This window comes from Scyliorhinus canicula, chromosome 8, assembly GCF_902713615.1.
Source record: "Scyliorhinus canicula chromosome 8, sScyCan1.1, whole genome shotgun sequence".
In the NCBI taxonomy this organism is placed as follows: Eukaryota; Metazoa; Chordata; class Chondrichthyes; order Carcharhiniformes; family Scyliorhinidae; genus Scyliorhinus; species Scyliorhinus canicula.
Window position 1 is genome coordinate 47,785,013 of NC_052153.1, and position 12,096 is coordinate 47,797,108.

The 12,096-nt window shown below is 43.5% G+C and overlaps 1 protein-coding gene across 11 annotated transcripts in view; it reads left to right on the forward strand.

Moving 5' to 3' along the window:
- The window catches only part of LOC119970222 (beta-amyrin 11-oxidase-like), a 161,898-nt gene that overhangs the window by 64,636 nt on the left and 85,166 nt on the right, over positions 1 to 12,096 (forward strand). For all 11 annotated transcript variants that reach the window (XM_038804484.1, XM_038804486.1, XM_038804483.1 and 8 more), the window contains 2 exons: positions 3,214 to 3,324; positions 6,714 to 6,841. In XM_038804484.1, the coding sequence (XP_038660412.1) occupies positions 3,214 to 3,324; positions 6,714 to 6,841 (239 nt within the window). The remainder of the gene's footprint in view (positions 1 to 3,213; positions 3,325 to 6,713; positions 6,842 to 12,096) is intronic.

Below are 12,096 nucleotides of genomic sequence, written 5' to 3' on the forward strand. Positions count from 1 at the left end.
CCATTCCATCTCTATCCCTTCGCATTTTCACACTGACAAACCCCCCCCCCCCAGTTGACATCTTGAACATCAGCTATTTAATATTTGTGATGACAATGTAGTAGGATCCTGACGTTGTTCCTTAACACAGTGAGTTTGGAGGGAAAGAGTACTTTGCTAAAGTCCTCACTATCCATATTTCCCATAATAATAATAATCTTTATTGTCACAAGTTGGCTTATATTACACAGCAATGAAGTTACTGTGAAAAGCCCCTCGTCGCCACATTGGCGACTGTTCGGTTACACAGAGAGAATTCAGAATGTCCAGTTCACAAACAGCATGTCTTTCGGGACTTGTGGGAGGAAACCCACGTAGCCACAGGGAGAACGTACAGACTCCGCACAGACAGTGACCCAAGCCAGGAATTGAACCTGGGGCCCTGGCGCTGTCAAGCAATAGTGCTACCCACTGTGCTGCCGTACCTCCCACTACAATGCCATAAAGAGAGGGACATGTGAAAGTGTGACTCTAAAATACACTTAGAGTAAACCTGACTACAGATTTGCCCACTGTATCCACAAGAGAGAATCGATTCACTGAAAGGCTGACTGCTGTTAGGTTTGTGAATCTTGTGCTTGGTGAGGTTGTTCTACACCTGTGGGATGACGGTTAGTCAAGTCGATACTTTTGATCTTTACTGGTACACTCAGTACCTGAATGTTGCAAGTATAACAATCTTGATGCACCTGATAAAAAGGCACCTGGAGTAAGGTGCAAGATCCTCTGTCCCACGTGCCTCCACATGTACCAGGCTAAACTCACTGACCAGTCAAAGGTGCAGGCAGATTAAAAACTGATATTGTAGATGAGTGTACAGTAGTGTGTTAATAGGAAATGAGCCAAGCTCCAATCTGAAACGAAAATGATTTCCAGTTTGTATGATGATGTGCTTGTAGAGTGAAGTTACTGTTGAAGTAAAGGGGTTTTAGAACATCAGTCACACTTACCCTGAATTAAAAGGAGTTTGACATGATGCATTTAATTCTACATTAAGGTGACCGCATTCCTCAATGCACTTTAGCTTTGAAAGAGGATTTCCATATATGCAGTCCCTCTTTCTAGATAGTTAACTAGAATCTTTAGTAGTTTACGAATTCCGAAGTGAAAATTCGGGATGGGTACTAGGAATGTCTCAATTTCTTTAGGTACAGTACAGTGCTGAACTTGAGCTGATTTTCAAAACTTACCCTGAAACGTTTGATCAAACTGCAAACTCTGAAGAGCATTGAGCTCTGCAGTCAGTACTGAAATTCCTTCTGCCAAAAACAAATTAATGGATTATTCCCCTAATTGCTGCGTGCCGTCTGCGAATTGGTTGCTGCATTGATTTAGGATAGCAGCTGTATCTGAAAGAAAAAAAATCACAAGAAATTGCACGTGGCTGTTCACATGTATTTGAAAACATTAATTTTTCTTCAGGAATCTCTAGGTGGCTGTGAATGAATCATCTAGTTAGGAAAACCCGTTTTTTAATCTTTGGAATGTTAATCTGTCAAATCTTCACTCTGCCTATGACTTTAATTGATGACTGAATTGCAAGGTCCAGTTTACATTAGTTTCCTGTTTCCTGATTTACTTGGGATCTGGTAGCATTAACTTTAGCAGCTGAAATAGGAAATTGCTAACTTTCTTGCTTGTTAGAGTCCATAAATTCTTTTGAAACATATTTGTCCTTTTGCAAGCAAATATCCAATGTTAAGGGGCGGAGAATGTACTTGGACCAGGTGGGATTCATAAAGTATGGGGAGCAAACAGGAAGGTGCAGGCTTAGGGTATTACATGTTTTTTCTAAATTTAGAGTACCCAATTCATTTTTTCTAATTAAGGGGCAATTTAGCCAAGGGGCAATTTAGCGTGACCAATCCACCTACCTTGCACATCTTTGGCTTGTGGGGGCCAAACCCACACAAACACGGGTCGAATGTGCAAATTCCACACGGAAAGTGATCCAGAGCCGGGATCGAACATGGGACTTTGGTGCTATGAGACAGCAATGCTAACCATTGCGCCACCGTGCTGCCAGAATGTTACATGTTGAGAATGAGATTAGACCAGTGTTTTTCTGTGGATCTATTTTTACCAACCGGCCGACCTTCGGGGCTCACGCCGGGCGACCTTCGGGGCCCACGCCGGCCGGCCTATCTCCCTTCAGGCAGGAAGATTACATAGAATTGTTTTTTAAAAATCTTCTGCGTCTCCGATTGCTAATCTGACAGCAGAATAAATTATACATGGAATTATTCTGTATCCGGAGAAGGGTCGAGGTCACTTAAACTCACTAAATTTTTTTTTTTAAATTTAGATTAGCCAATTATTTTTTCTAATTAAGGGGCAATTTAGCGTGGCCAATCCACCTACTCTGCACATTTTTGGGTTGTGGGGGCGAAACCCACGCAGACACGGGGAGAATGTGCAAACTCCACACGGACAGTGACCCAGAGCCAGGATCGAACCTGGGACCTCAGCGCCGTGAGGCGGTTGTGCTAACCACTAGGCCACCGTGCTGCCCCTAAACTCACTAAATTGAATGTTTTTTTATTGTAGGGTATGATTTTATGCAGTTTCCCAATATTTTGTAATCTAACATTAAAATATCTAGCTAACGATTTATCTGGAATAGTGCAGAATGAGACTTGTGTACAGAATTGCACAACAGAAGAGCAGAAATTAGTAGACTCATTGCCAAAGTGGGCCTTTGCTACATGCGCGCTCCAGTTGCAGAAGTGGTAGCCATAATACTATAGCCCTGCCCACAAACTACTTTAACCTGGCACGGTTCCATAGCAGCAGTGGGGCCTGCAACTTTTATCCTATAGTATTTTAGACGATGACTCCTCCAGGGTTTTTTTTTCTCAAAGTACAGCAATGGTTTGCTGTTGTCTTCTGCAGTATGGCTGACCAGGAACTCTCTTGCTCTTACCTTGTACCATTCGTTGTATTGAAAGGATTTACAAGCTAATAATCTTTTTGGCCATGTTATGAAAGCCTCTTCCATAGCTATCAAGTCCTAATGTGCTACTTGAACCCAGAGCTTCTGATCCACTGCATCACATGACCTTTATTTCATGGATTGTCCAAAGCAAAACAATGAAACTACAACGGCTATTAGGCTACGTTTAGTTTAAACTGTATTTGATGCTGATATTCATTGTCACGTTTATCTTTAATTAGATCAATATTCGTAAACGTGCTCAAGAAAATGAAGATTACTTGAACCATGTGCTGCTAGAGGTTGAAAGACTCTGGCCATCCTTTATTGGCGGTCGAAGAATCGCAAAGCAGGTATTGACTTTCTTGGTATTGTTTCATGGTAACAAAATGTACTCGTAGTGAAACCTCCTCATAGGATCTTTAGGCCCATATGGGGGGCTGGGGGCACACAGCCCATTGTGTTGTGTCAGATTTTTGAAAGAGTTATACAGTTAAATCGCAGAATCATCCATCTAGGCAGGTCCATGATTTTAAAATCTCATTCTTGCATTCAAATTCCTCACAGCCTCGACTCCCTCAACTCTTATCTCCAGCCCTCCAACACCGAGAACAGTGCTGTCCCTTAATTCTGATCCGTGTGCATTTCCCCACCATTGGTAACTGTCCCTTCTGCTACCCGGGCCCAAACCTCTAAAATTTGCTCCCGAAATCCCTCTGCCTTTCCACATCCCCTCTTAAGATGCTAAACCTACCTCTTTGATCAAGCATTTGGACACTTATCCTAATGCCTCCTTTATTGAATCGGTGTCTGATAGGCAGCATGGTAGCATTGTGGATAGTACAATTGCTTCACAGCTCCAGGGTCCCAGGTTCGATTCCGGCTTGGATCACTGTCTGTGCGGAGTCTGCACATCCTCCCCGTGTGTGCGTGGGTTTCCTCCGGCTGCTCCGGTTTCCTCCCACAGTCCAAAGATGTGCAGGTTAGGTGGATTGGCCATGATAAATTGCCCTTCGTGTCCAAAATTGCCCTCCGTGTTGGATGGGGTTACTGGGTTATGGGGATAGGGTGGAGGTGTTGACCTTGCATAGGGTGCTCTTTCCAAGAGCCGGTGCAGACTCGATGGGCCGAATGGCCTCCTTTTGCACTGTAAATTCTATGATAATCCACTCCTTGGGAACTTTTACTGTCATATAATTCGTACAGTGCAGACAAAGGCCATTCGGCCCATTGAGTCTGCACCTGCCCTTGCTCCAATAGAACACCATACCTAGGCTCTATCCCTGTAACCCCACCTAACCTTTTGGCCAATATTAACTCTCACCTGCCAAAACTATTCCAGGATCTTCCTGGAATGCAAGGTTGACTTGAGCCTTTTTTCTACTACTGTATAAACCATCTTAAACCGTTCTTTTTTTTTTCTTTTTATAAATTTAGAGTACCCATTTTTTTTTCTAATTAAGGGGCAATGTAGTGTGGCCAATCCACCTAGCCAGCACATCTTTGGGTTGTGACACACTGACACAGGGAGAATGTGCGCCTCCACACGGACAGTGACCCAGGGCCGGGATTCAAACCCGGGTCCTCAGTGCCGTATTCCCAGTGCTAACCACTGCGTGACGTGCCACCTCCCATCTTAAACCCTTCCCTCATCTCCTCCACTTTCACCTTTGACATAATGTGTAAGGAATTCCTGAGTTTCATACCCAATTAGTTCCTTTTGCTCTTTCCGTCTTCAACTCAAATAACCTCATTGAAGATTATCCCCTTCCCTAGCTCCGAACTTGCAACTTTTTCTAGTTTCTCTCCTGTACTTTGAGCTAATCTTGCCCCTGTGACTTAACTCCTGCTCGCTCAACCCCGTTCCCACTAAACTGCAGGTCACCTAGCTTCCTTTCCTGGCTCCCATGTATGTTAACTGTTCTCCCCTCCGGTACTGTCTGTCCTTCTAATGTGCTGTCATCCTCTCAAAACCAACCCTAGACCCTCCATCCTTGAAAATCTTTTAACTTGCTGCTGCATCCCAAATCCATGTCGATCTTTCCTGGAGCTTCATGTTTGAAGCCCTCCAATCAGGTTTCTGCCCTTGTCATATTGCCAAAATAGCTCTTGTGAAAATCAAATGTGACTGTGGCAAAAATAAACTATTCTTTCCGGTCTTTCTCGACCTGTCTGCAGCCTTTAACATGGTAGGTGCACACAATCCTCCCTCGGTGCCTCTCCACCCTTATCAGATGGTGGGACTGAATTTGCCTAGATTCCTTCTTGTAGCCCCAGATTTCCTGCAACAGCTTTACTTCTTGCTGCTGCACCTTTACTTATGGTGTCTCCAGAGGATCTATCCTTGACCAGCTCCTATTTCTCATCTACATGCTGCCCCTTGGCAATATCATCCGAAAACGGTCAGTTTCCATATGTACACTGATATCCAACTGTACCTCACCGCCACCTCTCATGACCCCTTCACTGTCTCTAAGTTGTCAGGATGTTTGCCTGACATCCAGTACTGGCTATCAGACATTTCCTCCAACGAAATATTGGAAAGCCCAAAGCCATTGCTTTCAGTCTGTCACAAACTCCGTTCCTTTGCCACTATTCCTCTGTCCAAGGCTGAGTCAGACTGCATGTAATCTTGGTGGCACATTTTTACCCGAGATGACCTTTCAGCCCATCCACCCCGATTTCTACCTCAGTATCTTTGCCCCTGCCTCAGCCCGTTTGCAGCTAAAATCCTTAATCGTACCTTTGACTTGACGATTGCAAAACACTCCTGGTCAACGTCTCATCATCTTCCCTCTGCTTTGGATGATTTCAATTTACAATCCATGTCCTAACTCAATTCAATTCACCCATCATTCCTGTGCTCTCTGACCTTCCATTTGTGCTAAGCAGCACCTTGATTTTACAAATTTAATCTGTTCCAAATCCTTCCATGGGCTTGCCCCTTACAATGTCTGTAACTCCACCAGCCCTGCAACTTACAATAATATAATCTTTATTATTACAAGGAGGCTTATATTAACACTGCAATGAAGTTACTGTGAAAAGCCCCTAGTCGCCACATTCCGGCACTGTTCCGGTACACAGAGGGAGAATTCAGAATGTCCAAGTTACCTAAAAACACTTCTTTTGGGATTTGTGGGAGGAAACCGGAGCATCCGGAGGAAACCCAGACAGACAGTGACCCAAGCTGGGAATCGAACCTGGGACCCTGGCGTTGTGAAGCAACAGTGCTAACCACTGTGCTACTGTGTCGCCCGTACTTTCACATATTCGTGCATCTCGAAGTCTGGCCTCTTGAGCATCCCCAATTTTAATCACTCTGCCATTGTCAACCGCATCTTTAGGGTTGGGTGGCCCTAAATTCAAAAATTCTCTCCCTCAAGATCTCTGCCTTTCTAACCCTCCACCCCCTCTTCAAGATGCTCCATAACACCTACCTCTGTCCAAGCTTTTTTCGTTTGTCTATGTTTCTTGTGTGATTCAGTTTCAAATTCTATTTGATGACATCCCTGTGATACTGCTTGGGATAAATTACCATGATAAAGATTTTATATAAATACAAGATGTTGGTATTGAGTGTCTGTAGCTTTTACCTGTTTAACAAGAGTAATTCATGGGAATGTCCTGAGACATGTAATATACATCTCCATGCAAAATCTTTGCCTTAAACAAAGGTCAAAAATAGCCTTTTTAACTTGAATGTTTTTAAATCTTTGCTTTTATGTGCTCTTTCTGACAGGACACCACGTTATGTGGTTACATGGTTCCAAAGGGTTATTTAGCACTGTTCGTCGCCTTTGCTGTCCACAGGGACCCTGAAATCTTTGACAATCCTGATGAATTCCAACCAGAAAGATGGTCTGGCAGGTTTGTCCTTTTATTTTTTTTGATATATTTGTTTTTTGTAAGTTGAATTTTTGTTGAACAGCACTTTGATGTTGAAAATATTACTGTTGATTTGTTTTGGTGATCCGGATTCAGAAATACATAAAAGTTCAAATGCTCATTCGGAGGGACAATAATATTGGGAGAGGCAGCTCAGGAACTGCAATGTGTTGCACAAGATGCAAACCACTACCGATGTTATTTAAAGGAACATAGAACGAGTAACAGGGGACCTATGAATATGGTTGTATTTTGTTGGCGGCTAATCAACCCCTGGACAGTATTCTTCATTTTCTCCCCCATGTTCTCCGATATGCAGCAGTCAGGGCGTGGCATGCAGCAAAACCTGAACAGCATTCAGACTTGGGATGATGAGTGCAGTAGAGGCTTTGCAGGGCATGTCCATCTGGTGGGATGGGCATCCTGTTCCACCTGGGATCTCCTGGACTTCTCTTGTGACTTACACTTCTTGCACATTCAGTTGTCTAACAGCTGGAACAGCTCAAGTTTCTGTTTTAGAGCTTGAATGGCAGTTGGCATCATTGCAGTGTAACAGTAAGGCTGAGATTTGTGAAGAGCGCATTTCTCTGGATGTGGTCACCCCGGTATCTTGAGGTTATGCAGGCAGAGAAAGAATAGGTGGCCATCAGACAGTCGTCGGACCAAGCAGGTTGTGCAGGAGTCAGCTGACTGATCTCTGCACTCCAGCTGATATTCTGTAGTGAATACCTGCGAGAATTGTTCCCTGGGAAGTGCAATTTGAGCTAGTCCTCAACCTGGCTCAGTTGAGAAGGGGGTGGGGGGTGCTGCTGGAGAAAGATTATAAAATTAATTGTGATAGAGGACCTATAGTTAGGGGAACACACAGATGTGAATCCAGGGTAATGTGTTGCCTCCCTAGTGTTAGGGTCAAGGATGTCACTGAGTGAGCATTCTGTTTGGGAGAGTGAACAACCAGCAATTCTCTATATCGGTACCAAAGACTAGGCGGAAAGGCAGCTGAGGTTTTACAGGCAGATTTTGGAGAGCTGGGGAGATACCAGGATGTCAATAATCTCTGGATTACTTCAGGTGCCACATGCTGGTAAGTATAGAAATAGGAGGATCAAGCAAATTAATCTGTGGATATAGAGATGGTGCAGGAGAAAAGACTTTAAAGATTTCCTGCAACATTATGATAAGTTCTGGGACCTTTTGAGTCAGACAGGTTTCATCTGAACAGAGCAGGTTGGTTTGCCAGTGCTGTTGGAGAGGGTTTAAACTAACTTGGCAAGGGTTGGGAACCATGAGGTAACATTAGAGAGGTGCACAAAGTATTGGGAGATTCAGATAACACTGGAGTAAGAAATTAAGTGGGGTCAATATAAGATCTAACTTTGACTTGCTGTGCATGTACGTGAACACTGTGCGGCAAATGAAGTTGGTAAGCTTTATTTGCATGCAGCTATGTGAGAATATGTTGCCATGGTGATAATGGAGGCCTGGATCACAAAGGGGGAGCAATGGATATGAAATATTCCTGAATACAACTTGTGCAGGAAAGATGGGGAAGGAAAGAAAGTAGGAGCGATGACAGTATTGATTAAGAATAACATTGCAATGTTGGAGAATGAAGATGTCTTGGAGAGGCGTCAGTTATACTAGCTGTATTCCAAAGAGCAACAGCTTGTGGGAAAGATGTAGAGAAACAAATTTACAAAAAAATTAGAGGTGCAAGATAAAGTGTACATGGATTTCCAAAAGATTTGATAGAGTACCACATAATAGGGTTGCCATGCGCAGTGTGGGTAATGGTGATCGAGAAGCTCTGTGTCTTCAGATCCGAAATTGGTAAGAGTCAAGTAGCAATATGGAGGGAGCGAGAGATCGCGGGAGTGGGCGGAAACGTTGTGTAAATCGCAATCCTCGGAAAGTTTACGGGACCCAGTTTATTGAGCGGGGCTGCAGCTCCGTATTTTTGGCTCGGGTTAACGGCCGCCATCTTTATTGGCGGTCTTCAGGACACTCAACAACGCAAAATTGCCAAGCAAAAATTTATAGCTAAGTTCTGCACGCATGAGTGCGGCCTCAACAGGGATCTTGGATTCATGTCGCATTACATCCACCCCCTACCATCTGGCCTGGACTTGCAAAATCCTACCAACTGTTCTGGCTTGAGACAATTCACACCTCTTTAACCTGGGATTATCCCTCTCCCTGGATCTGTAATGATTTGATTACCTGCAAATGCTCGCATTCCAAGCATTGTCCAGCATCTCTGACTTTGTCTATATAAATGTTTCTGGAACATACCTCGCCATTCACCTGAGGAAGGAGCTGCGCTCCGAAAGCTCGTGTTTGAAACAAACCTGTTGGACTTTGACCTGGTGTTGTAAGACTTCTTACTGAGCAAATTGAAAGCCCATGGAATAAAAGGGGCAGTTGAGGTGTAGATACAGAATGCTTGAGTGGCAGATAACGGAGCGTATCAGTGAACAGTTGATTTTTGGACCAGAGGAAGGTGCATACTGGGATTCCCCAGGGGTCTATTAGGACCACTATTCTTAATGACCCTAGACTTGGACGTGCAAGGCGCAATTTTAAAAAATTGTGAATTATACACAACTTGGGAGGCATTGTGAACTGTGAGGTCGAGATGGACTTCAAGTGGAAATTAACAGGCTGCTGGATTGAATGGACACTTTACAGATTAAATGTAATGCATTCTGGTCAGATCATGGAAAAGCTATACAGAATAAAGGGGGGTGGTGCAGAGCAGAGGGACGTGATGGTGTATGCGCACAAAGTCAATAGCCCCCAAAACTCTACCTCTACCACCTAGTACGAAAAGGGCAGCAGTGAATGCCAACAGGTCCCCAAGTATCCTCCAAGCACACTCCACCTTGAGATAAAAATACATAATTGTTCCTTCATTGCTGGTTCAAAATCCTGGAATTCTCTAGCTGTTAGTAATCTGGGAGTACTATCACAACGGGGACTCCAGTGGTTTTTCAAGGTGGTGGCCTAACCCCAGCATCTCGAGGGCAGTTAAGGATGGTCCACAAATGCGAGCCTTTACTAATAATTTTGTGAATGAATAGAAAAATTGAGCTGATTTGGTGCTGAACATATCCGGATAAATAGCAGCAATCAACAGAACCAATTGTATGTTGAAGTGCATTGCCAGAACAGTAGACTGCAAGTCAGGAAGTAATGATAAATCTGTACAGGTCTCCAGTGAGACCAGAAGATTGTGTATTATGTCCAAATTACATTCATGTGCAGAGCAGGTGTGGAGAAGAGTGATGAGGTTGATCCCAGTATTGGGGGTGAATTGAGGGAAAACTGGAGAGACTTGGCCTTTCAACCATCTGAGAAGTGGTGACCTTGAGGGTTGCAAGATTTTTAAGGATAAAAAGAAGCAAAATTTTATATTAAATTAAGATGTCTGAGTTAAATTGGGCAATGGGTTAAACTGCAGGACAGATATAAAATTCTTCTTTATACATAGTAAATCATTGCAGCTAGAGTAGTCAACGCAAAACTCTGAAATTGTTTTTGAAACAATTAAAAACGACAATGGAGAGTTCATTCAGATAATTCTGGATGAATGATCATCAGAATGATCTTGTGAATACATAGTTAGAAATAAGTAATGAACTTTACTAAATCCAAATAGTTCACTACTTTAGCAGAAAGTGTTCAAGGAGTGCTAGAGCTTTGGCATTTCCTTACATAATATGGTTACTGATTAAATAAGACATTTAAAAGATGTCTGTGCAGTAGCTGAACATTACAAAATAATTGAAACCTAAAGTAAATTATTTCATGGGTGTTTCAAATGAGTTTGGCTCGTGTTTGTATTATCATGTGGAAGGAAATAAATCGGGGTCTCTATCTCGAACAATGTCACATGATGCCACAAGACCCGAGGCAAATATTACAAAAGGTACCGTGAAGTCTTCAGAATAGTTGGCCAAGACTGCTGCTTCCTATCACGAGTTGACTAGCATGCAATCCATGAATAGCTTTATTTATCACATGTACTTGGAGCCACTAAAATGAGAGCAGCAACAGCCTCATTTATGCTGTTTATTTGAATAATCTGGGAGCGCTATCTTAATTAGTATGTTTTCAGCTCCTTCCTTCAATTTTGACAGCTGGTTGCAAAAAACAAGTACCGTTGCAGTTATTTTTAATTGAAGGGCCAAGACCAAAGTGTAGGGCACTACCTCACCAAGGCTCCAAGTAATAAAGAAAGGAGGAATTTGCATTGACACGGTACATTTTGTCAACTCTGGATCTTTGAAAGTATCTCAGTCATTGAAATATTCTTTTCTGAAATACAGAAGGTGGACTTCTGGTGGTGTTATGTAGAGAGAAGACGTGCACAAGGCGGCTCCTGCTAGGGTACTGTTCTTTTGGTCCTTTTTGTTTAGTTTCAGGGGATTTTTTTGTTTAAAACCCCACTTGTTTAAAGGAATAAGGTACCTGCATAGATGGAATGCCTAAAAAAAAACCCAGAGGGTAAAAGCCTGAAAGTTGAAGTTTGTCGACTGAATCAGAGGCTTCTCTGGGCTCTTCGGTGGAGAAAATGGTGGAGGCTGTGACTAATAGCTAAGTTGCTTGCTAGAACGTTGGCGGCAGAATTCGGCAAACACTGTGGGTTGTGTTGGGGAATCTCTGAAAATCGATGGAAGAGCCCTTGGCTCAATTTGTTTGGCATTGGAGAGGACCAATGAATCGGTAAAAGCGAATAGTGCCACAATACAAGACATGGAGGTGGCCGTTTTGAGGCTTGGCGATCAGATTCTCCCTCTGGATGTGGCGATGTCTCTGATGACTCATGTGAATGAAGCGCTGAAAGCCAAAGTGAATGATTTGGAGAATCATTCCAGGAGGCAAAATATCCGACTTGTGGGGTTGCAAGAGGGGATTAGAAGGCCCAACTCCCACACAGTATGTTGTGAAAATGTTTGGGAAGATGGTGGGGAAGGGTAAACTTGCATCCCCTCCCAACGGGACTGAACACACTGTACACTCCGACAGAAGCTCCATCCCGACAAACCACCGCAAGCAGTAATCGTGAAGTTTCACAGCTTCCAAGAAAAAGAGCAGGTCCTGAGATGGGCAAGGAAGCATCGCAACTACAAATGGAAGGCCACACCATCAGGATGTGGGAGTGGTGCTACCAAAGAAGCGGTTGGCGTTCAAGGCCAAAGCTGCCCTGTATAATATCCAGTGTGGCTATGAGTGGT